Source organism: Trachemys scripta, chromosome 1 (assembly GCF_013100865.1).
Source record: "Trachemys scripta elegans isolate TJP31775 chromosome 1, CAS_Tse_1.0, whole genome shotgun sequence".
Lineage (NCBI taxonomy): Eukaryota > Metazoa > Chordata > Testudines > Emydidae > Trachemys > Trachemys scripta.
Window position 1 is genome coordinate 5,215,746 of NC_048298.1, and position 26,379 is coordinate 5,242,124.

The window sequence follows — 26,379 nt, forward strand, 5'->3', positions numbered from 1 at the left end:
TAATGTATGTATAAGAGTGTGGTTATTTAAAAATATAAATATCATTGCCTTGGCATGGCTTAGTGAAGACATCTCTTTCCACAGCAGATGTAACACAGGAGTTCCTCCATCTTAAGTACAGTGGGACAAATTCATTGAGGAACTAAGCTGAACTTCTGCTGAGTACCAGGGTGCAACAGGGCAAAATGGCAACAACCGTAGTTGCCACTGCAATACTGAAGTGAGCCATACTTGTGAAAGGGGGTAGGGCCAGGCTGGGCAGAGCATACGACAGTGGAGCTCCTGTGCATTTCCAACAAGCATTAAGGCTGCCTCCAGCGCCCCTGGGGGAAACACCATCTCCTTCTTGAGGGCTGAATCTCCTCTAGGGCACATAGAGCTTTGCGGGCAAAGCTTTGAACTTGACACCTTCCTGTGCCAGCTTTGCTGAATTTGGCCCAGCCAGCTGCCAATTATCACAACATCAGAGTGCAAAGTACCCTTAGAGGAGACATTACATCCTTATCTGCCCAACTACCTTGAGAGTTTCGACATATGTGGGAATTCAATCATATGGGATTCAGATACCACTTTAGTTGAAGAGGGGGGCCACGTCAGGCCCCATATATAAATATGGCCTTGCTTGCAAGATCATCGGTCTTCTGTTTCTGGATAACCCTTCAAACATGAGGCTGATTTTGTTTTTCAGCGCCCTTGCTGGGGCTGCCTGGTGCCTAGAAACATTTGTTGGGTGAGTTACATTTTAATAGAAGATCTCTGATTCAAAGGCCATGTTATTCTAAAGCCTTTTTATCTTTGAGTACCTTAGTTTAAAAGGTTTGGGGGACATACTTTGCTTTTCATTAGCTAATTAGTTTTCACAAAATATCACCTTGGCTTTTTCTGTGCATCTCAGATCTTTTATTGAGAGGGATCATGAAGCTGTTTTGACATCCAGTGATCCAGAGGAAGGACTAAAATCCGTATAATGCACTTAATTATACAGTACATCTAGAGCTGTAGAGGGCACATCAGTTTGGTTCTCAGGGGTCTGAGGAAACAATTTCTTTAGATTGATGAGTTCACAAGAGAGTTGGGATCATGCTACAGAGTTTGGGGTGAGGATTGATCCAAATTTCCCTGATGTTTAGGTTTACCTGGGATTTTGCTTCATCTTATTATAGAGCTAGGGATCAGCCTCAAAAGTACAGATCTGGAAGTGGATCAGAGTCTCACCACAAAGTTTGAGAATGTTTGGACCCATGAGTTTGGTTTGGCTCATTATAGAAATAGGGTCCCATAAGGAAAACTAGAATCAGGTTCCAGATCCAAATTTGCCCAGAGCACAGGGGTACTGAGATTCAGGGTTCTGATTGAAGCCCATCTCTTGTTTACAGTCCCTTGAGGTTTGCTTTGAATTTTGAGGAAGCCCAAAAATGAAAAGTGAAACTTAGTTGAAACTGCCCAGTTTCACGCGGTTTTGATTCAGAACCATCATCTGGCCCCATTTCACTAAAAAGCGGACCAAGAGTAGCTCCAAACGTTCATGAACCTCGCAAAATAGTCTGAGTGTAACCCCAATCCTGGGCAAGGGTTGTTCCTTCCAATCCCAAAGTTTTGCACAGCTGAGCTTCAACTGTGTTCCTCAAGCGTGAAGATTGATAGCCTCTGTTAATTTTTATGCTAGGTAGTGTTCCTGAAGATTCTTTTCTCTCTCTCTCTCTTTTTTTTTTTTTGGAGTATAAATGTCTGATCTCTTTCAGAACCTTACTAAACAATTTGTATTATAATATCTTACAGCATGAGGTTACACAGCTTTATTCACACATTGCATTAAAATATGTGCTTTAAGCTTGTTGCCTTTTAATCTCATTAAGTGTATAAGAACTTGACTAAAATACAATACAAAATCTGATGGATGTCTGCTAGAATGTGGGAAATAGACATCAGATCCCAGTGAACAAACATCCATATATCACAAAAGACTGTTTAATTAACACATAATTTCAATTTTCTTGACAGTCTAAGTAGAGTGGCCAAGGATTGCTAGAAGCCCGGATACTTCTCTCTCACATTAAGGGTGATTCAACCAGATTTAAAGTGAGGTGTATTAGCAAGGGAAACTTGCACTGCTGCTGTTTTCCCTGCTGTATCTGTTCTGTATAAGTTTCTACTGTCTGACTGGAACCCAATGGACAATAGAAAACAAGTAAATACTAGCCAAGATAAGAGCACCACTCAGCTGGCAGATTTGCACTATCAGAGATGCAGGCCTCCCAGCTGTAACAGCAGAGATACATGGGGACATGTACTGGGCTCTATGATTATTATTATGATTTAATATTTATATTACAGTAGCTTGTAGTGGCTCCAGTCAGAGCCCCATTGTTCTAGGTGTTATAAAACACATTCAAAGATACAGTCCCTGCCCCAGAAAAGCTTACAATTTAAGAAGACAGATCACATACAAAGAGGAAAAGGGGGAGAAAGAAAGATCAAATAAAATAAATGCAAAATGACTCTCTTTTGGTCCATCCTGGAACCTTGTCAGCCCTGAGTTTTCATGAGATTATTGGCCTTTGGGACGCCTGTCTTTTGAAGTTGGAGACAAGAATGGAGAACTGCGTTATATATAACATCAAACTGTAGAGCTCATTTAATAGATTCATAGCTTCCAAGGCCAGAAGGAACCACTCTGATAACACTGCTCTACAGCCAAAATGCTTCTGAAATAAATGTAGTCAAACTTTACTAATTCTGCGTCACTGAGAACGAAAATGATGCTTAAAATTGTTGCTTGGCTCTAGTTTTCAAGATATGCTATTGGGTCAGTATATATGACCCTTGACATGGGAATGGCGGAGGATAAGTGAGTTATAAAGGGAAGGGATCTCAATTTAAACCAGAAATGACTAAAATACATCTTTGACTGGATCTATGAATAAATCTATGACTGGGTTTGGACAGTACTTGCTTTTTAGGCAAAACAATGAATGATGCAATCTGAAGCTAGTATTGCATCATACATGATATGAATTGCATCATGTTATTCCTAGAAGTCATGGATGATGCAATCATAACGAAGCTTACATCACTCTGCTGAACAAATTGCCCTATATCAGCTCTAGAAATCATACAGTGTCGTGCTCTCTTATTTGTCAGTGTTTGATTTTGCAAAGGGACACATTTCTGTTTAGCCAAAGTGAGCAGAGATGCCTCGTACGTGTGTGAACAGTGCAGATAACTGCTATGTTTGTGGTGAAGTGACTTTTGCATCACAAAAGCGCAGTGTAACCACTATGGTTAAAAAAGCCTATCACCTTTATTTTGGCTGCAAAATTGGAGATCAGGACAAGAGGTGTGCCCCACACATATGCTGCAACACTTGTGCAACAAATCTTCATCAGTGGTTGAACAGGAACCATTATCAGCCACATTTGTAATCTCATCAAAAAATAACAGCAAATTAATCTGACAAAATCTATTTTCCACAAACCCATTTGGTAAGATTTATTTCATTTTTTGTAGCGACCAGGTTCTTCGGGTGAAGGCAAACAGTGAAGAAGAGATTAACAAACTACAGCTGTTAGAAACACTGGAGCATCTTCAGGTGTGTCATTACACTTTCTACAGGCATTTGTTAATCTTTCCGATTGTGAGTTCTTCAGGGCAGGGATTGTGCCTAACTTTGTTTGTTTGGAAATTGTTTTCACAATGTGGGAACTGCCATAAATAAATAAAAATAATAATAATAATAGTATAGAATAATAAAAATGTCAGGCTGTAGGGGACCTCGGGTGGTCTAGTCCAGACCTCTGCACTGAGGCAGGACCAACATCCCTGACAAGTGTTTGTCTAACTTATTCTTTAAAAGTTCCAATGATCGGGATTCCACAACCGTCCTTAGTCCAGTGTTAACTACTCTTATAGTTAGAAAGTTTTTCCTAATATCTAACCTAAATCTCCCTTCCTGCAGATTAATCTGATTACTTCCTGTCCTACCTTTAGTGGACATGGAGAACAATTAATCACTGTCCTCTTTACAACAGGTCTTAACATATTTAAAGACTGTTATCAGGTCCCCCCCTTAGTCTTCTTTTCTCAAGTCTAAATAAAAGCCCAGTTTTTTTTTTTTACCTTTCCTCATAGGTGAGGTTTTATCATTTTTTGTCACTCCCCTCTGGACTCTCTCCAATTTGTCCACATCTTTCTTAAAGCGTGGGGCCGAAAACTGAATACAGTACTCTAGCTGAGACCTCACCAGTGCCAAGCAGAGTGGAACAATTGCCTCCCATTGTTACATATGATACTTCTATTAATTTACCTCAGCATGATATTTAGTCTTTTTCACAATGGTGTCCCACTGTTGGTTCATGCTCAATATAAGAGGCATGATCTAGTAGTCTTAGCCCCATCCTGGAAACAGGAACTCCTGAGTTCTAATCCTGTGTCTGATTGTGCCTGACCTAAAGCAAGTCACTTTAAACTAGGGTGACCAGATGTCCCGATTTTATAGGGACAGTCCCGATATTTGAGGCTTTTTCTTATATAGGTGCCTATTACCCCCCATCCCCTATCCCGATTTTTCACACTTGCTATCTGATCACCCTACTTTAAACCTCTGTGTTTCAGTTTCCTCCTTTTAAAACAGGGATGATAATATTTATATGCTGGTCTTCTATTGGCATTATGATAATTAATGAATGTATGTATTGTGTTATGAGGAAGATAAGCATGATGTGAAACACTAGGCATTATAGATTTTATCACCATTGATGAGAACTTCTCTTAAAATTAATCTATTTTATTTATTTGTATTATATACATGCAAGATAAAATAGGCAACACTATAAAAGAAGCAAAAGCAACATACATAGTATCATATAATCATCTATATATGGAGCATTTCTTGAAACTATAGCTGGTGAGGGGAAAATACAAGACCGTCATAATAGATATGGTACTAAATCTCCTGTCACTTATGCTGCTGAAGGGCTGTTGAAATCAATGAAAATGCCAGTTTTTGTCTTTCCAAGGTCCTCTGTTACCCTATTTGTGAAGTGAGGACAGTAATACTTATATGTTGCCAGGGTGTTGTGAAGCCCAGTGATGATTAGTGATTTGAGAGTCTCAGATAAGAGAATATGCTAAAGTGTGAAGTGGTGCAAAACCAAAGGTGTTATCCCAACCTGGGGGAGTTAGAGATTTTCAGGGCTTCTTGAGAGATGTTCCCCAAAGTCCATTTTTCTGAAATGATTCCCTGATCTGTATTGTTTGTCTTCTCTTCAGCTTGATTTCTGGCTACGCCCCTCAAACCCAGCACTTCCTGTGGATATTCGAGTCCCCTTTCCCAGTCTCCAAGCAGTCAAAGTCTTCCTGGAGTCCCACCACATCGAGTACTCTATCCTGCTTGAAGACCTGCAGGTAGACAAAAGTACTTCACTGATGCGTGATTTATCTCCCTAATCCCTGCATTTATCCTCATTGATGTTATTTATCATAGAAGCAATACACAGCACTAAAGATTCCTACCTCTCATAAGCCTACCTGTACCAAAGCAGGTTTCCCTAAATCTTGTGAAAGCCAACTACAGCTCTCACAACAGGTACCAGATCAGTGATGCAGGGTCTGTTTTAAGTTCTTCCTTCCACATGGATAGGCTTCCTTTTATTATTCTTTGTAGACCCTGTATTTAGCTATTAAGAGTCTGACTACATTTTTCAAGAATGACGTTGGCTCCCCTCAAGTTACTAGAACCCTACATCCCAGTGTGAGAAAAACATCTCTGTTGGGCGTTGAACTGCGGGACTCTTGACAAGCAGTATTTCCAACAGACCAGCTAAATCACTGTTAACTCTTTGCAGTAGCAACCTTGTTCCTTTTTCAGGAATTCTGACACTACTCCCATTCAGCTTAATGAAACTTAATGTTGACCATTTAAATGCGAACAGTGTGACCTATTCCACTGCCGATGAGTTTAGTGGAAACATCCAGCTGTTATGCAGTTGTGTCTGGAGTCTGACACCGGGGACACAGCTTGTGTGGAGTGCTGCCACTTCATTTCCCAATTCTGACACTTGATTAAAATCCTACCGAAGAAGTTGGCCTTCCTCACAGATTTGAATTGCTTGGTTTAGGTCATAATAGAGGAAGAAAAGCAAGAGATGGTCAACAATCAACGAAGGGAACGTGGCACCAGTAATTTCAACTATGGAGCTTATCACCCCTTAGAATCTGTAAGTATTTCAAGTTCAGCTCTTTGGGAGAGAGATTATTTAATTCTGTCCTGCTTTTGCATGTTACCTCCACTCAAACATTCTTTGTAAGTATGTTGAATTCCTTCTGGGCTTCCTTTCTGCATTCTCCACAGCAGTTTTAATATCTCATACCATTACAAGTAGGTCAGTTGTGTTTTATAATGGGTTTATTTAGGACTCATTGCATTGAAGGATTACTCTCAGTTGCTAAAAGGTAGGAATATTACAAGCAGGTGCTCAAACCTCTCCACACAGCTCTGCCAATACTTCACATTTCATTACCCCTGTTATTCCAGTCCAGGGCCCACACATAGCTCTATCAATGCACTTTAATCCAGGGCTGCAGCATCTCCATTCCAGCGCTGGGCTTCCACATTGTTGGGCTGGATCTAGTTGTATGCATGGTCTGTTTTGCTGCTATAGGAACCAGGGTACCAGACTAGATGGAGCAATGTCTTGCAGGTCCTATTTTGCTACATTATGTGGCCTCCTCTGTGTTGATGTACAGCTATTGAATGTCACACTTATTTTAGACAATAAAAATGCTAGGTGTACGGTCTCATCAAATTAAAATGTGTCTGATTTGGATCTCACGCTGTTTTAGTTTTTTTAACCAGCGTAACTCTATTGACTTCTGTGGAGTAACTGCAGATTTACCTTGGGATGAATGAGAACAGAGATAGGCCCACTAAATGCACCAGAAAAGTGATTTTATACAACTTTCTTCCATGTGACGTTGGTTGTGACTGGCAGTGTGTGAGTTCAGTGTCAGAGATGACAGACTATCTTCCACGTTGCTCTAATGATCAGTCTGGAGATAGAGTGTTAGCCCAATACCAAGGAGTGAGGGCTTAGGTCCCTGCTTTGAGAGAATGGCATCAAACAATACCCTACAGTGAACCCCCTTTTCTGGCCTACACACAGAGCAATGCTGGGGGCTTTAGAGGAAGCCAATTCTAGCCCTTCTCAGCTAAGAAAGGTCTGCTGTGATGCAGAGCTTTTGAAGGCAAAAATTGGGAAGTAAGGGGGTGAAGAACGAGGGGATCCCCTTCTCAGAAATATGTGGTCCAAATTGCTTTTGTGTAGGATCTTTTTTATAAACTGCACCCCAAAATGCTTTGCAGAATTAGATAATTTCACATCAGAGATAGATAATAGCTGAAGGAGAGAAAAATGAAGCTGTACAGGCAAGAGAGAAGAGAGGTGTTTTGTGACGGTGGAAAGTAAATGGGAAGTAAAGTGGAGACATACAGGCAGGCAGCAAGCACTACAGAGGAGAAAGCTCTCGCATCAACACAAGGATTAGCATTAAAATATTTGATAGCATATAAACTCTGTCATTATTTTAAATTTTAGATTTATGCAGCATTGGATGATCTTGCAGCTGAGTATCCCAGCCTTGTGAGCAAACAGAAGATTGGAGAGTCTTATGAAAAGCGGCCCATGTACGTTCTCAAGGTATTGTTCCTGTGCATGTAACAACAACTTTACATTTCTCTAGCACCTGTCTGTACAAAACGTCCCAGAACATCTAGAGAGAGAAATCACTCCACCCACCACTACACTGCCGCCACTGCCGGTCGTTAATGGGACAGCTGTTCAGCAGAACTGAGCAACCCTTTTCAAAAATAACTTTGCCAAGGTGATACTGCAGAAGGCGGCTTTATGGAATTAATCACAGTTGAATTTGGCCAGGACCTTCGGCCAACACCCTGACTCTTGCAAAAAAGCATTATGGGATCTTTAATCACTGCAAATAATGAGAACTTTGTGTTTATGCCTCAGGGACTTCAGTACTTTGAAAAACTGGAGCCTTGGTTTGCAAAAATAGAAAAAACCTGACTCATTCCAGATATTGGCTTTGTTCAATTTATGTTGGTCCAAATGGGAAAGCCACTGTCATGGGTGAGACTGAGTTGCTTACTTAGCTCTTAGGTGGCACCGTGCCAAAGATGCTCATTTAGAATAATGATACATATCCTTAATTTTTGGATGATCCTGGCTGACTTAACAACAGATATGAATAATGGGCACATTTGGGGCTGGTGAAGATATTATGTGTATACACAGCGGCTTCCTCATCAGAAACAGAGGAGGACAGGGAGCAGATGCTGTAGCAAAAACTGCAAATGACGAAGTTAAGTCAATGAACTGGTAAATCTGGCAAGTTTACCAGCAGCATTAAGGCAAATATCCCATCACGGGGGTCTGATTCTCCACTCCATTACACCAGTTTTATGCCACACAACTCCATTCAGACCCATTGCTTTTCCATCATTTCCAATATTTCAGATGGAAAAAAGAGTGGGATAGGAAGTGAGAGGACTCGCGCTAGTGAGTGTTTTTAAAGTTTATATTTCATTTTGCAGTTCAGCACTGGAGGAACCAACCGTCCTGCCATTTGGCTCGATGCCGGTATCCACTCCCGAGAATGGATCACCCAGGCAACTGCACTGTGGACAGCTAAAAAGGTTAGTGGATTGACTTTCTTTTCTCCTGGGATGGCTACTGACTATTATTGATTGATAAAATATTTAAAAGAATACATTGCCTATATACAGCACCTTTCATGAAAAGATACCAGAATGGTCTACTGTATATACTTTACCAACCAAGGTTTATAGGGATTGCTTCACCCACCCATGAAATACACCCACTTCTGGGGTGGAACGTGGCAGCTGTTTAACACTGCACCGAAATTTAAAACAGGTAGTGAAACATGCTGTATTCAATTGAAACTGTAAGGGGAATTTTAGGTCAGAAAAATGCAATTTGGTCAGGACATCAAATTTAATAGCCCTACTCTTGTGAAAAGACACATGGGATCTTTAACAGCAAATGTCAGTAATTCAGTTTTATGTCTCATCTGCACTTCCAGCAACACACTGACTCCTGTCACTACATTGAGACATTAATTCATTATTGCCTCTGAGAGAAAAAACAACACAGAAAAAAACTGTGAGAAAACAGTTTATACATAAATCTGCAGTATATTTTACACAGATCAAGGGCTTGATTCTCCATTCTGACTTCTCAGTGTGTTACAGCCATTTTGCACTCATTTTGCACAGGAATAAATGATTACGTGGCATGCAAGGCAGAAGAGAATCAGGCCCTAGATGTTCTTTTGTAGATAAATTTTTATTTCCTTTCTACTTTGAGCTTACTGTAACCCAGCCAGAATTAGGTACAGTATTAGCATTGCAAGTATTCTATAATGATCTAACATAACCCAGAATCAATTATATTGATTTTTACATAGTTAATAATGCTTTACTTGTCTGTAGCACTTTTTAATCTAAAGATCTCAGATGGCTTTACAGCAATTTATTTTAGTCTCATAGCTCTTCTTTGCAGTCGGTCAGTCTTACCAGCCTCATAACTAATGGGAAACTGAGGCACAGAGAGGTTAAAGGTCTCACAGTGAATCACTGACAGAGCTGAGAATAGTATCCAGGAGTCATGACTCCCAATGCTGTGCTTTCACCACTACCTTACATCTGTACAATTACATATTGTTTAGAGACAGTCACACCAATATGATAGATGACGTACCAACAAGACAGTAACTTTTAAAGTGTCTCTTATTCGTCATCAAGTTTCAGGGCTCACATTCCACTGAAATGAATAAGGGTGGTTCACACCCCTCAGAGCTATTGTTTCAGTCTGCGGTCTCAGAGATAAAGAGTCACACTGGGAAGGTTATCTTTGCCAACAGAAGGGCCAAAAAAATAAATTATTTTAAAATGAGAGCATAAATTCTGCTGAAAATGACTAAGTCACCAGAGAAATGCAGCTGTATTGTACACCCCAACCCTGCTTACCCCAACCCCAGTACATAACTATTACAGTATGAGCATTTGGGGAAGAAGCGACTCTGATAAGCATGTCGGAATGTATTTTATCTCTGCTTAGATTGCGTCTGAGTATGGAAACAATCCATCTGTCACCTCCCTGTTAAACAGAATGGACATTTTCCTGCTGGTTGTCACAAACCCTGATGGATATGCATTCACTCATACCAATGTGAGTAACCATAGTGTGATTACATCCCCATTTCCAAACTGAACCAGGCACTTCTGGAAGCTGGGCAGTGATCTGCCATGCCATCAAAAAATGGAAAATTTTGTTTTAGAAAAACACATTCAGCAAATACATATTTAGCCTTGTAAAGATAGATCACAATAGGGTAGGGTCACCACAGAGACCTACTGAGCCATCTAATCCATCATTGTTCCCTCCTGGATATTCACCAGTGCTTCCACTGCTTCCCTTGGTCCACCCCCCGATCCAGTCTAGCAGAAGTCACGTTAGGCTTCTCTCTTGCACTGATAGATTCATAGATTCCAAGGTCAGAAGGGACAATTGTGATAATCTAGTCTGAGCTTCACTTACAGCTGAATGGTTGCTATTTCTGACGGGAAGCTTTAATGAAATCACCAAGCTTTGCGCCTTTTGAATCCATTATGTTTCTTTATTTCAGAATCGTATGTGGCGGAAGACACGTTCTAAGAATTCTGGGAGCCTGTGCATTGGAGTTGATCCAAATAGGAACTGGGATGCAGGCTTTGGAGGTAGAAGAAGAGTTTTCATCTACAGTTGTCACTACCAAAGCTGTTTCCCTTCCATGTACCTAGTCACAGGGGAACAATCTAGGACTTTTTAAAAGTGACATGCAAAATATAGGCATCTGTAACATTATAGGGCTGAATGCCCAGAGTATGTCAGGCTAAACAGGGCATCTAACACATTTACTAGTTCAAAGGAGTTTTTGCTTAGGTTTCAATATGGTCTAGCTCTGCTTGGATCAATGTCTCCTTCATCAATGTGACATCCCTCCCAGCATGCACTCTGCTGAGGGATGTCACATCAATCACTGACTCCCTCTACTATTGGCCTCTAGACAGTCAGGTAAATGCATTACACCTCTACCCCGATAGAATGCTGTCCTCAGGAATCTTACCGCGTAATAGGTGAAGCCGCGTTATATCGAACTTGCTTTAATCCGCCGCAGTGCACAGCCTTTCTCCCCCCCGCCCCTGCCCCGGAGCACTGCTTTACCGCGTTATATCCGAATTCGTGTTATATCGGGTAGTGTTATATTGGGGGAGAGGTGTATTTACCTGGAGGCCTGGAAGGATTCTATTTGTTTTTGTTTTTTATAAAATAAGATGGATAAGATCAACTATTTTCAATTTTCCTCCTGTTATTATTGACTTATATTTCTGCATCAGCTTGGAAGAAAAAAGTCTATCAGCTCACATGTTGTATGGATCAGATTCTGATCTCTATGATACTAATGTAAAACCAAGATAACTCTACTGAAGCCAGTGGAAGTACTTCAGGTTTACAATGGTGTTATTGAGATCAGAATCTGGCCCAACGGATGTAGAAGCCAACATCATGAGAGATTCAGAAATAAAATGGTAAAAGCTGATAGTAATCATATTTCATAAGAGTAATTTCTTGATGGATTGCCAGGGAGCAAAAGAAGGCATGAGTTATCTATCAGTCGTAACAATGTGTCTTTTTCTAATTTTCACCCTCTCAAAATACTTTCCTATCATCTATCAGTCTGTCAGGCCTTGTCCCTGAGAAAAGATCTGTTGCTAGAGTTTTCACTGTACAGTATTAGGCATTGAATTCCCTTGAGTTATCGTTTTACAGATTTACTTTGACCCTCACTTGCACCAACAGGCCCTGGAGCCAGTACCAACCCCTGCTCTGACTCTTACCATGGACCCAGCGCCAACTCGGAAGTGGAAGTAAAAAATGTTGTAAACTTTATCAAGAGCCATGGGAACATCAAGGCCTTCCTCACCCTTCACAGCTACTCTCAGCTTCTGTTGTTCCCCTTTGGGTATAAGTGCACCAACCCTGCTGACTACAAAGAGCTGGTGAGATACAACAGCTTCTTAACCCTAAGCCTTTCTCTGTCCTGTCTGAGTTGTCTAGGATGACCAGACAGTAAATGTGAAAAATCGGGACGGGGAGTGGGGGGTAATAGGACCCTATATAAGAAAAAGACCCAAAAATCAGGACTGTCCCTATAAAATCGGGACATCTGGTCACCCTAGAGTTGCCTTTCATATTTTGAGTGTTAGCCAAGTATTAAAATGACATTTTTAAGACAATAATCACGGGCTAAATTCTCCCTTACATGGACCAGAGCAACTCCATTAAAATCAATGTGGCTCCTCAAGTGTGAGCGAAATGAGAATCTGGCCCCATACCCTATCTTTAAAATCTGATCCTTCCCTCCTTCCTTGTTTTGCTTATGGTTGTGACTTTGAACATGTCTCTAACATACACATTCTTCAGGTGGTCTTTCTTGCTTGCACCGCTCGTCCATCTCAACATTCATATTTCTGTGGAACCGATCATTTGCTCATGTTTCTTCTTTGTTGTCCAACACTCAGTGCCATAAGTTAAAACTGGACGGACCACTGTTTTATAGACTTTGCCTCTTAATCTTACTGGTATCTTCCTGTCACATACTACACCACTTATCTCTCTCCATTTGATCCTAGCTCTAATTTCAGCCTCCATTTCCCCATTTTCCTGGATTCTGGAACCCAGATACTTCAAACTTTGCATTTTTGGTATTGTCTGACCATCTACTTCCAAGGATAATTCTTCAGTGTTCACCTGATTGAAATCACATACCACCCTATTCCCAACACAGGACACTCACACACACTGGGTCTAGTCCCAACTTCCTGGTTCTCTTTAAGTATGAGAACATCCTCAGTTCCATTAGATAGGATAAAATAATATCACTATGAATATTTTTAAGAACTACACACCGCGTATGCATCAAACCATGCGCCAACCACTAACTCATGGGAATTTGGAAGAAACTTTCCCAATGGGGAGATTATACTATAATTACCCACGGGGCTTTCTTGCACTTTCCTCTAAAGCACATAGTACGGGCCACTACCAGCCATGATACCTCCCAAAATATTGTAAACATGGTGGATGCTGTAGCTAGTGTCCCGCTATACAGCAATTCAGACATTAATAGATTCAGTACCACTAATTTTTGGTGGGTGAGGGTCAGCTCTAAACCAATTTGGATATTTTCTTAAATGAGGCTTGGGGTAGAAACTCTCCCCTGTTTTAGTTTGAACGTTTAATCTTCCTAATCTGACTTCTTCCTGACTCTTCCATGATCCCTCTAGGACACCGTGGGGAAAGCAGCTGCCAGTGCTCTGGCTTCACTGTATGGCACGACATATAAAGTTGGGACCATTTGCTCAACTATCTGTAAGTATTGAGCAGTTCTGCATTTGATGGGCTGTAGTGGGGGGAAGGGTCCACTCCTCCCTCCTTAAGGTGGGGACTTCATCCCACTAGAAGGTCCATCCTTGTAATGATGGGTCAATGGGATCCCTCACTAATTGCCAACTGATCCCCCACAGGCTGACCTAATGTCTGACCCACACCAATGTTACCTTTATAGGGCCCACTCCCAGAAATTCAGTGCAGTCTGTGTAGTGCACACCCAGACCTAGTAAGCCCCTTTGCTTCCTCATAGAGGACCCAATCCTGAAAGGTACCAAGCATGCTCATCTCCAGTGGACTCCATCTAAGCTTTTGATACGGTTTCCCACAGTATTCTAGCCACCAAGTTAAAGAAGTATGGGCTGGATGAATGGACTGTAAGGTGGATAGAAAGCTGGCTAGATCGTCGGGCTCAACGGGTAGTGATCAATGGCTCCATGTCTAGTTGGCAGCCGGTTTCAAGTGGAGTGCCCCAAGGGTCGGTCCTGGGGCCGGTTTTGTTTAATATCTTTATTAATGATCTGGAGGATGGTGTGGACTGCACTCTCAGCAAGTTTGCAGATGACACTAAACTAGGAGGCGTGGTAGATACACTAGAGGGTAGGGATCGGATACAGAGGGACCTAGACAAATTAGAGGATTGGGCAGAAAAAAACCTGATGAGGTTCAACAAGGACAAGTGCAGAGTCCTGCACTTAGGACGGAAGAATCCCATGCACTGCTACAGACTAGGGACCGAATGGCTAGGTAGCAGTTCTGCTGAAAAGGACCTAGGGGTCACAGTGGACGAGAAGCTGGATATGAGTCAACAGTGTGCTCTTGTTGCCAAGAAGGCTAACGGCATTTTAGGCTGTATAAGTAGGGGCATTGCCAGCAGATCGAGGAACGTGATCGTTCCCCTTTATTCGACATTGGTGAGGCCTCATCTGGAATACTGTGTCCAGTTTTGGGCCCCACACTACAAGAAGGATGTGGAAAAATTGGAAAGAGTCCAGCGGAGGGCAACAAAAATGATTAGGGGTCTGGAGCACATGACTTATGAGGAGAGGCTGAGAGAACTGGGATTGTTTAGTCTCCAGAAGAGAAGAATGAGGGGGGATTTGATAGCAGCCTTCAACTACCTGAAGGGGGGTTCCAAAGAGGATGGAGCTCGGCTGTTCTCAGTGGTGGCAGATGACAGAACAAGGAGCAATGGTCTCAAGTTGCAGTGGGGGAGGTCCAGGTTGGATATCAGGAAAAACTATTTCACTAGGAGGGTGGTGAAACACTGGAATGCGTTACCTAGGGAGGTGGTGGAGTCTCCTTCCTTGGAGGTTTTTAAGGCCCGGCTTGACAAAGCCCTGGCTGGGATGATTTAGCTGGGAATTGGTCCTGCTTTGAGCAGGGGGTTGGACTAGATGACCTCTTGAGGTCCCTTCCAACTCTGATATTCTATGATTCTATGATTCTACTAGCTAGCACTGGTGCACCTGGACACAAACCAGCTCACCTAGTGTGGTTTCTCTCTCTCTCTTTCAGACCAAGCCAGTGGAGGCAGTATTGACTGGTCCTATGATTATGGCATCAAATACTCCTTCGCCTTTGAGTTGCGAGACACAGGTCGCTACGGCTTCCTTCTGCCAGCCACTCAAATCATCCCTACTGCAGAAGAGACCTGGCTAGGTCTGCTGAAGATCATGGAGCATGTGCGAGACAATCAGTAATAGAAGTGGGGAGACAAATCAACAGTATAAAAACGATGAAGCCAACCGTCATTTAGAAAACAACCCCCAAATCTGATTCCTTTGTACTAATGTAGTAGCATATTCAGCTGATGAAAAGCCCTGTGTATGTTCAAACTACTGTGAGATGCATCTGTCTGTAAAGATTCCTTGCTGCACATCTCTTGTCCCCGCCTTTGCTTTTCCATCTATGGAATTCTTACACAGTGTTAAAATGTTAAGACCAGGCCAATATTCTGTAACAGACCCTTTTGTGGTTCTTCAGAAAGAAACACAGGTAGCAGCCTGTGATTAAAGCAAGAGTAGACTCGTAGACTTCAAGGTCAGAAGGCACCCTCAGGATCATCTCGTCTGACCTCCTGCACATCACAGGCCACAGAACCTCACCCACCCACTCCTGCAACAGACCCCTCACCTCTGGCTGAGTTACTGACGTCCTCAAATCATGGTTTAAAGGCTTCAAGTTACAGAGAATCCACCATTTACACTAGTTTGACCCAGGCCTCATGCTGCAGTGGAAGGTGACACCTCCCCCATGGTTCCATCAGAATAGGGTGAAAAATTTGACCGCCATTATTATTGGTAATTGTGCCCAGTCAGGCAAAAATACAGGCCATTTACCAGCTAGGTGAAGAGGCCGGTGGGGAGACCTGCACTGGGGTGGAGACAGGAATGTGGTGGGACAGTGACAATGTGGCGGGAGGAGGCTGCTTGTGGGTTCAGAGAAGATGGGAATTATTTGCCTTGGAGAGGAGGAAACTTACGTCCTATGGGCTGTGCGTGTGGCACAGCATCCTGGTCCGGGTTCCAGCAAATCTGTCTCTGTGTAAAACAACTTCAATCTAAGCCTCTATCAGTTACTCCCAGGATCTGAATTTTTAGCTCATGTCTCCCAATTGCTAAATCCCCAGCACCAGTATTAAACTGCCTTCCTATCCATGTTGACAATCCGGTTTGTACTTTTCACCTGACCTTTCTTAGGTTTCCTGAAAGTTTCTTCTTTTGCAATGAAAATAAAACTAACTTCCTTCACCTGCGTTCAGAACTGCGATTCTGCAGACCTAGCACCATCTCTCCTACTGATATCCCGTCTATGGGACAGCAACGAGCACTGCGGCTAGTATCCCAGTCAGGTCTAACAAGGGCCTTATATTTGAACTGAATGACAGCAGTAATTAGCACTTATTCTTTGTAACCAGCTAATCAATCCTCACAACACCCTTGTTACACTTGGGAAACTGAGGCTTGGAAAGGTTAAGGGCCACATTTTCAAAAGCAGCAAAGAGTCCTGTGGCACTTTAGACTTTTCAAAAGTATCTTCTACCTTTGGGGTCCCAGTTATAAACACTGCCTGATTTTCAGTGCTGATGCGCACTTACAATTGACGTCAACTTATCCAGGGGCCTACATTTAGATTTAGGGGCCTAACTTTAGGCACCCAGGTTTGAAAATGTGGTCTGGGTGATATCACTTCTCCATCACCGAAATGCAGCTGCATCTGAGGTGGAGCGTGATGGACATTCTTACAGTCTGGCAGTGTATGGGGCCATACAAAGACACAAGGGTCTGGGGAAGAATTCCCTAGACACAGGAGTATGTGTACAGGGCACAGCGTACGGCTGACCTGCACTGCCCAATGCTACTCCCCCTCATAAGCCCCAGGGTGGGGGCAGGTTAGGGGCACAAGGGGATGGTGTCAGGGATGAGAGGGGGAGTAGCCATATCACTGAGTACTACTGGGGTTGCTGTGCAGACCATAGGCAGCCTGGGGAAGATGCTGTAAGTCAGAGAAGCAGAGACGTTTGTTTTCACTTACAACTTAGTCTCGTCAGCAGCTCAGGATGCGGAGGGCACAAAGATTGTATATTTACACTCTCTCCATGAGCAACACCTTTTGAGAAGCACAGCCTAGTATCTAGCCCTTCACATCTATAATCATGACAGGAATATGGTGCTAGCTCTCCCAGCCTTCTGAGCTAAGAAAAGAAAACCCCCCAAATCTCTACAGAAGTTTAAAAGAGCCAGAATGCACTACGCATCCAAGATCTGTACATAGAAACCACCATACTCACTACTGAAAAAATAAACACTTATACAAGCTTCCAGACTTGTGGGTCCCTCCATGTGATTACAGGTATTTAGAGTTAAACCAAATCTTTTTGCATAACCTATCCTATCTCCTAGAACCGGAAGGGACCTTGACAGGTCATCGAGTCCAGCCCCCTGCCTTCACTAGCAGGACCAAGTACTGATTTTGCCCCAGATCCCCACGTGGCCCCCTCAAGGATTGAACTCACAACCCTGGGTTTAGCAGGCCAACGCTCAAACCACTGAGCTATCCCTCCCCTCCCTTATATAACCATCCCTTATATTTCTATAACCCCTTACCTAGAAGAAATGGGCCCTCAGAGACTTTACAGAATGCATATAAAGAAGAAATACAGCTGTTTTGGGGTTGAAGCAATGCACACATTTATCAGCTGCAATGACACTGCACAAGAGCTTAGGTAGGAAAACAAACTCTTCTCCAACCAAAATTGCAAGAGGCCAGAATGTAAATATCCTCTATGGGAATGTGACAAGACAATGCTGCTAACATTTGTTCTCTTATGGAACTCACAAAGGCCCTTTAACGGTTGCAGGGTGGATTTATGTCCTATCAGAAAGACAAATGAGAAATCTTCAATTTATGGTCTTATGCCCTAAATTTATCCTCTCTGGTGAGAACTGGGTATAAAATGCCACATTCCCCAAATGCGACTTAGCATTTAGATTACATTAAATCAAGCTTTTACAAAACCTAAGGCCAATAGCAACGTTTCAATGAAATTTAAAATAAAATCCAGTGGAAATAGTTTTCTTTTAAAATAAATATATACTCCTGTGCAATACACTGGACTGGTGTATGTGTGTATGTGTGTGTGACCCTCTAGTGGCTAACACACCTCAAGAATAAGAGCTTCCTACTTCACCACCAATGGAATTACTCCTTCAATTCAAGTGCCAAGGGGCATGTGCATTTTGTGTTGAAGCTCCAGTGTCGTCCCCTTGCTGATTACCACAGACCTGGTCTACACTACGAGTTTAGGTCGAATTTCGCAGCGTTAAATCGAATTAACCCTGCACCCGTCCACACAACGAAGCCATTTACTTCGACATAAAGGGCTCTTAAAATTGATTTCTGTACTCCTCCCTGACGAGGGGAGAAGCGCTGAAATCGACATTGCCGGTTCGAATTAGGGTTAGTGTGGACACAATTCAATGGTATTGGCCTCCGGGAGCTATCCCACAGTGCACCATTGTGACCACTCTGGACAGCAATCTGAACTGGGATGCACCGGCCAGGTAGACAGGAAAAGCCCCGCGAACTCTTGAATTTCATTTCCTGTTTGCCCAGCATGGAAAGCTGACCAGCACAGGTGACCATGCAGAGCTCATCAGCACAGGTAACCATGCAGTCCGAGAATCGAAAAAGAGCTCCAGCATGGACCGTACAGGAGGTACTGGATCTGATCGCTGTATGGGGAGATGATTCCGTGCTAGCAGAACTACGTTCCAAAAGACGAAATGCCAAAACATTTGAAAAAATCTCCAAGGGCATGATGGAGAGAGGCCACAATAGGGACTCACTACAGTGCCGCATGAAAGTTAAGGCGCTCAGACAAGCGTATCAGAAAACCAAAGAAGCAAACGGACGCTCCGGGGCAGAGCCACAGACATGCCGCTTCTATGCTGAGCTGCATGCAATTCTAGGGGTGGCCGCCACCATTACGCCACCCCTGACCGTGGATTCCGATGAAGGGTCACTCTCAGCCATGCCTGAGGATTTTGTGGACGGGGAAGATGATGATGATGAGGAGGAGGACGAGCTTGCGGAGAGCACACAGCACACCGTTCTCCCCAAAAGCAAGGATCTTTTTCTCAGCCTGACTGAAATAGCCTCCCAACCCTCCCAAGGCGGTATCCCGGACCATGAAACTGTAGAAGGGACCTCTGGTGAGTGTTGGAAAAGCCCTGCAGAGGGCTGGGGCTGTGTAAAGGGGCAAAACCCCGGCTGATTGGGGAAGTGGCTGCAGCTGGGGCCACGCCCCAAACTGAGCCACTCAGCCTTAGAAGAAGGCCAGGGTAGCCAGAGCAGAGGAGTCTCCCTCTGACAGGAGAGAGAGACAGGCCTGGCTGCAGGGAGCTCACCGGGGACCTAGAGTGAGGCAGGGCTGGGGAAAGGCCTTGGGGGCTGGGAAGCCCTAGGCCAGCAACTCCCCAGGCTGCAGGGCCTGGTCCTAGGCCCATATAGATATTGGGGTTGCAGACAGGCAACCTGAGGGAGGGTGAAGGCAGCCAGTCCAAACCCCTTGTTGCCGGTGATGATTGGCTGATAGACAGCAGTCTGCCCCAGGGTGTGAGGGCTAGATGGTGACTGGCAGTAGGGGTTCCCCTGGGATAGGGGGTAGGGGTTCCCCTGAGTGGGGAGACTCAGAGAGAGAGTGGGATACTGCTGGGGGGCAGCACCCAAGCCAAGGGCACTTGGGTCTGGGAGGGACACGGGGGGCCAACGACAGGCGGGACACCTGGCCTGCAGAGGGCGCTCTGGATGCTGGTGAGCTAATTCCTGAGACAACCAGTAGGAGGTGCCGCAGGGGTGAGTCCGCGCCTGATTACAACCTTTGTAAATATAAAATATGATATAAAAGCAAGCGTTTTTTAATGATTAATTTGCCCTGAGGACTTGGGATGCATTCACGGCCAGTACAGCTACTGGAAAAGTCTGTTAACATGTCTGGGGATGGAGCCGAAATCCTCCAGGAACATCTGCATGAAGCTCTCCTGGAGGTACTCCAAAAGCCTTTGCAGAAGGTTTCTGGGAAGGGTAGCCTTATTCTGTCCTCCATGGTAGGACACTTGACCAAGCCATGCTAGTAGCAAGTAATCTGGTATCACTGCATGACAAAGCCCGGCAGCGTATGGTCCCGGTGTTTGCTGGCATTCAAGCAACATCCATTCTTTATCTCGCTGTGTTATCCTCAGGAGAGTGATATCGTTCATGGTAACCTGGTTGAAATAAGGAAATTTAATTAAGGGGACATTCTGAGGTGGCCATTTCTACTGGGCTGTTTGCCTGTGGCTGAAAAGAAATCCTCCCCGCAGTTAGCCAAGTGGTGGGGGGGGGGGGGCCATTGGCCAATATTAAGATGCAAAATGTGACCTTGTACCGAACCTGAGGACAGGAGGGAGGCTTGAGATGAGAGGTGGCGGCAGGAAGATCAGAGGAAGCAGAGTGCAATGCTGGGGCTACTGCAGGATCAAACGGACATGCTCTGGTGTCTGGTGGACCTTCAGGAACGGCAGCAAGATCACAGAGTGCCACTGCGGCCCCTGTTTAACCAAGTTCCATAGCCTCCTCACCCAGACGCCCAAGAACGTGTGTGTGTGTGGGGGGAGATGCTACATGCACCCTGCCACTCCACCCCAGTGGACAGCCCAAGCAACAGAAGGCTGTCATTCAACAAGTTTTGAAGTGGCCTTTTCCTTCTCTCCTCCCCTCCTCCCACACCCCACCCAGGCTACCTTGTCAGTTCTCTCCCTATTTTTATAATCAATTAATAAAGAATGCATGGTTTTTAAATGATAGTGACTTTATTTCCTTTGCAAGCAAGCTGTGATCGAAGGGGGAGTGTGGGTGGCTTACAGGGAATAAGTCAATCAAGGGGGCAGGTTTTCATCAAGGAGAAACAAACAGAACTGTCAAACCGTAGCCTGGCCAGTCATGAAACTAAGTCTCTGATGCGCAGCGCTTCCTGGTGTGCTCTTCTAATCGTCCTGATGTCTGGCTGTGCGTAATCAGTGGCCAGGCGATTTGCCTCAACCTCCCACTCCGCCATAAAAGTATCCCCCTTACTCTCACAGAGATTGTGGAGCACCCAGCAAGCAGCAATAACAATGGGAATATTGGTTTGGCTGAGGTCTGAGCGAGTCAGTAAAGTGCGCCAGCGACCCTTTAAATGTGCAAATGCACATTCTACTACCATTCTGCCCTTGCTCAGCCTGTAGTCGAACAGCTCCTGACTACTGTCCAGGCTGCCTGTGTATGGCTTCATGAGTCATGGCATTAAGGGGTAGGCTGGGTCCCCACGGATAACTATAGGCATATCAACATCCCCAACGGTTATTTTCTGGTCTGGGAAGTAAATCCCTTGCTGCAGCCGTTTAAACAGATTAGTGTTCCTGAAGATGCGAGCGTCATGAACCCTTCCCGGCCAGCCCACGTTGATGTTGGTGAAACGTCCCTTGTGATCCACCAATGCTTGCAGCACCATTGAAAAGTACCCCTTGTGGTTTATGTACTGGCTGCCCTGGTGGTCCGGTGCCAAGATAGGGATATGGGTTCCATCTATTGCCCCACCACAGTTAGGGAATCCCATTGCAGCAAAGCCATCCACTATGACCTGCACATTTCCCAGAGTCACTACCTTTCGTAGCAGCAGCTCAGTGATTACTTTGGCTACTTGCATCACAGCAGCCCCCACAGTAGATTTGCCCACTCCAAATTGATTCCCGACTGACTGGTAGATGTCTGGCGTTGCAAGCTTCCACAGGGCTATCACCACTCGCTTCTCAACTGTGAGGGCTGCTCTCATCTTGGTATTCTGGTGCTTCAGGGCAGGGGCAAGCAAGTCACAAAGTTCCATGAAAGTGCTCTTACACATGTGAAAGTTTTGCAGCCACTGGGAATCGTCCCAGACCTGCAACACTATGTGGTCTCACCAGTCTGTGCTTATTTCCTGGGCCCAGAATTGGCGTTCCATGGCATAAACCTGCCCCATTAACACCATGATCTCCAAAGATCCAGGGCCTGCGCTTTGAGAGAATTCTGTGTCCATGTCCTCATCACCACCTCCTCGCCTAGTTTTGCAGGTTCTGGTTCAGCATAAACTGCACAATAATGCGCGAGGTGTTTACAATGTTCATGACTGCTGTATTTTAATAATATTTTAAGATATACCTATTTCATAGAACTGGAAGGGACCTTGAAAGGTCATTGAGTCCAGCCCCCTGCCTTCACTAGCAGGACCAAGTACTGATTTTTGTCCCAGATCCCTAAGTGGCCCCCTCAAGGATTGAACTCATAACTGTGGGTTTAGCAGGCCAATGCTCAAACCACTGAGCTATCCCTCCCCCGCGACGTTGAGCTGAGCTGAGCTGAGTGGGTTCCATGCTTGCCATGGTACGGCGCCTGCACAGGTAACCCAGGAAAAAAGGCACGAAACGGTTGTCTGACGTTGCTTTCACGGAGGGAGGGAGGGAGAGGAGGACCTGACGACATGTACCCACAACCACCTGCAACAATATTTTTTGCCCCATCAGGCATTGGGATCTCAACCCAGAATTCCAATGGGCGGGGGAGACCGCGGGAACTATGGAATAGCTATGGGATAGCTACCCACAGTGCAACACTCCGGAAGTCGATGCTAGCCTCGGAACTATGGACGCACACCGCCAAATTAACGTGCTTAGTGTGGCCGCATGCACTCGACTTTATACAATCTGTTGCCAAAAATCGAATTCTGTAAAATCGGAGTAATCCCGTAGTGTAGACATACCCTTAGTGTCACTGTAAGTGTCTATCTACACTGGAGCATTAAGCTAGTGCAAGAGAGTCTGAGAGTGAAACATATCATCGGTTTTTGAGTGAAATATAACAACTAAACAAAGAGCAGAAATGATAAAAAGTAAGTTAGCTTTTAAAAATTTGTTCCGTTTTATTGTTCTCCAGTGTTGTTAGTAGTGCAGGGAAGGAAATGTGTTTATTATATGACAGTGTCCCTTCAACCCGAATGGGACAACTAAAAATATAGGGACAAATCTTGGCTCATGCAACCACATTGACTTCAGTGGAGTTGCAACCCCTTTTCACCAGAGCTGAATTTGTCCTGACCACCAGTAATATAACTAAGCCATATGACTGGCACACTGCATGCTCTGCTCCCACCTCAGACTCATTTGGAGCAGCTGCTTGGTGGTGGCCCTGTTTATTTCAAGCTCGTTTCTCCTGGCTTGAGAACAATCTGAGGGCAGCTCATGGTCATGGATCCAAGCCACATTAAGGACCAGAGATTAGTGTTTTCTTCCTCTGGTGTAACAATTTGTCAATCAACATGTAACAGGCTTATCTGTGTGTCCTCCAGCGTTCCCAGCAGCTGGTGGGTTACTCACTCCCTTCCCATGTTGGACTGGAAGACAAATTCATGTTTTGTGGAAGAATGTAATATTTATTCAGACTTAAGGGACATAAGACCAGTGCCTGGAAATTAATCAGGTGGCACATTAGATAGACAGATAAAGGGATTCACTACTGGATTGGTAAAGGATTTTTTTGCCCATCAAGCTGTGGCTACATTAGGCTCATCTCTTTGCTTGGCTAGTACTGCAATCTCCAAGTTGCAGTGGGGGAGGTCCAGGTTGGATATCAGGAAAAACTATTTCACTAGGAGGGTGGTGAAGCACTGGAATGCGTTACCTAGGGAGGTGGTGGAGTCTCCTTCCTTGGAGGTTTTTAAGGCCTGGCTTGACAAAGCCCTGTCTGGGATGATTTAGCTGTGAATTGGTCCTGCTTTGAGCAGGGGGTTGGACTAGATGACCTCTTGAGGTCCCTTCCAACCCTGATATTCTATGATTCTATGGTTGTGTTCTTAAGGTATTGTGACCCTTGGGACTGCCACCTGATGTGCTGAGACTACCTCTGAGCCCGTTTTCTCTGCCAGTTTGGGCCTCCAGAACCCTGACTGCTTGAGCCAGACATGCCAGTCTGCTCCAACACAGACTCAGGGTCTGAACCACGCGCCCCAAAGCTGCAGACTGAATTGAAAACAGCTTAAGAAGTGTTCCTGTCTCCAGCACCCAGATACCCAGTTCCCAATGGGATCCAACCCCTGAATAAATCCATTTTACTCTGTATAAAGCTTATACAGGATAAACTTATAAATTGTCCGCCCTCTATAACACTGATAGAGAGATATGCACAGCTGTTTGCTCCCCCAGGTATTAATTACTTACTTTGGGTTAATTAATAAGCAACATTGATTTTATTAAATATAAAAAGTAGGATTTAAGTGGTTCCAAGTAATAACAGACAGAACAAATAAGTTACTAAGCAAAATAAAACAAAAACATGCAAGGCTAAGGCTACTACGGTAGGAAACTAAATGCAGGTAAATCTCACCCTCAGAGATGTTCCAGGAAGCTTCTTTCACAGAGTAGACTCCTTCCTAGTCTGGGTCCAGCAATCACTCACACCCCCGTAGTTACTGTCCTTTGTTCCAGTTTCTTTCAGGCATCTCTTTGGGGTAGAGAGGCCATCTCTTGAGCCAGCTGAAGACAAAATGGAGAGGCTTCCAGGGCCTCTTATATTCTCTTTCTTGTGGGCAGAAACCCCTTTGTTCTTCTGTCCAAAGTCACAACAACAAGATGGGGTTTGTAGGCACCTGGGCAAGTCACATGTCTATGAATGATTCAGCTTTTTGCAGGCCGATGCCATTGTTTACATGTTAGTTTGAATGTTCCCAGGAAAGCTCAGATGTGGATTGGCATCTCCCAAAGTCCATTGTCAATTAAGTGTTTCTTGATTGGGCACTTACTGAGAATAGTCCTTTCTCAAGAAACTGACCAAATGCTTCACTGAAGCTACTTAGAATCAAACACATCGAGATACCAGTACCTAGCCAATAGTCATGACTTCAAATACAAAAATGATACACACATACAGACAGCATAATCATAACCAGTAAACTACAACCTTTCCATAGACACCCCACTTGACCTCCTCTGTACAAGACCTGGTGCAACTACAGGACCCTGATTGTAACAATGATCTATACGGTCACAATTCATGTCAATAACGTCACAAGTGTATCTGTCCCTCTCCCACTTGTGTATTCTGTGCTTGTACAGCACCTAGAACAGTGAGGTCCTTGGCCATGTTTAGGGTCCTAGGTGATACAAGTGATAAGAAGGTGCCATTTTTACACTGTCACTCTTCACAACCAAACTTCACTTTTAAACCTTCCAAGTAACTCTTGTAAACAAGTATTGTAAAGGACTGGTGAGTGTGTGTGTGTGTGAGTGTGTGTGTGTGTGTGTGTGTGTGTGTGTGTGCCACCACCCTCTTGTGAAGTGTTTCTCAGCCTTTTTGATACCAGGGACAGTGTTTAATTTGTGCCAGGGCTTGCCAGTGTTGAGCGCTGGCACCTCTAGGCTTGGCAGTTCATCGCCCCGGCACCTCTGGGCCAGCTGCATCAGTTCTGAATGTAAAAAAATGGCTTGAGACCCAGCACCTCTTTCATTACAAATTAAACACTGACCAGGGTCCGGCTTGCTGCCTTCCTAAACTGTGTCAGGGAGATCTCAGGGACCGGCGCCGGTCCACAGACTGGTCATTGAGAAACACGGCTCTGGGAATGTAATCTGAACTGTTCAGCTGTGTGTCACAAACCTTCTACTGTCAACAGAGATCCTTGAGTAGCAGCACCATGAGCCTTTGTTTGGAGCAGGATAGTCTTGACGTGAGTTCTATCCCTGCCCTGGCCGTGAAGGTCCAAGTGGCCACAGTGACAATGATGAACTTCTAGGTGGGTGTGATGTTGTTACAGTGTGTGCGCAGCACAATGACACCCGTGAAGTCTTAGGTGGCGAGGGATTTGCTATCACATCAATTTCAAGTCACCAGACTTCTGTTCTTGAGCATGAAGAACTGTGTCTGTGGCACTCAGCCTGCAGTCCTGCCCCTACTGATGGGAGTTAGGGGAAACAGCACCTCAGAGAATGGGCTGACCTTGCACTATCTCAAAAATATCATTGCAAATACCCACGGTGATGACTGGTGAGAAAACATGCGACAGTTACATCATGCAAAGCTTGTTTTAGGAGAGCTTGTCACAAAGTCTGAGGAAGGTGTTTGTTGGCTCAGGTGTGCAAGTCACATGCTTTAGTTTCCTCTCCAAACAAACAAACACATCCGTCCCTGGGAAATGGTTTTGATTAATTTGTTTGCCGCATTATCGCTGCCTCTGTGCTCAGAATGGACCCGAATAACAGCCCCTGAAAGGAAGGGTCCTTGAGAAAGTATAGTTGGAAAACCACAA

General features: G+C 44.4%; 1 protein-coding gene across 1 annotated transcript; it reads left to right on the forward strand.

Moving 5' to 3' along the window:
- The first annotated feature begins 650 nt into the window (after positions 1-650).
- On the forward strand, positions 651-15,613 carry LOC117874117 (carboxypeptidase A2-like). Its single transcript, XM_034763944.1, has 11 exons — positions 651-730; positions 3,508-3,589; positions 5,269-5,403; positions 6,117-6,215; positions 7,593-7,694; positions 8,606-8,707; positions 10,152-10,262; positions 10,720-10,810; positions 11,934-12,133; positions 13,421-13,505; positions 15,042-15,613. The coding sequence occupies exons 1-11, from the start codon at positions 666-668 to the stop codon at positions 15,224-15,226; spliced, it is 1,257 nt and encodes a 418-aa protein (XP_034619835.1). The 5' UTR covers positions 651-665; the 3' UTR covers positions 15,227-15,613.
- The last annotated feature ends 10,766 nt before the right edge of the window (positions 15,614-26,379 follow it).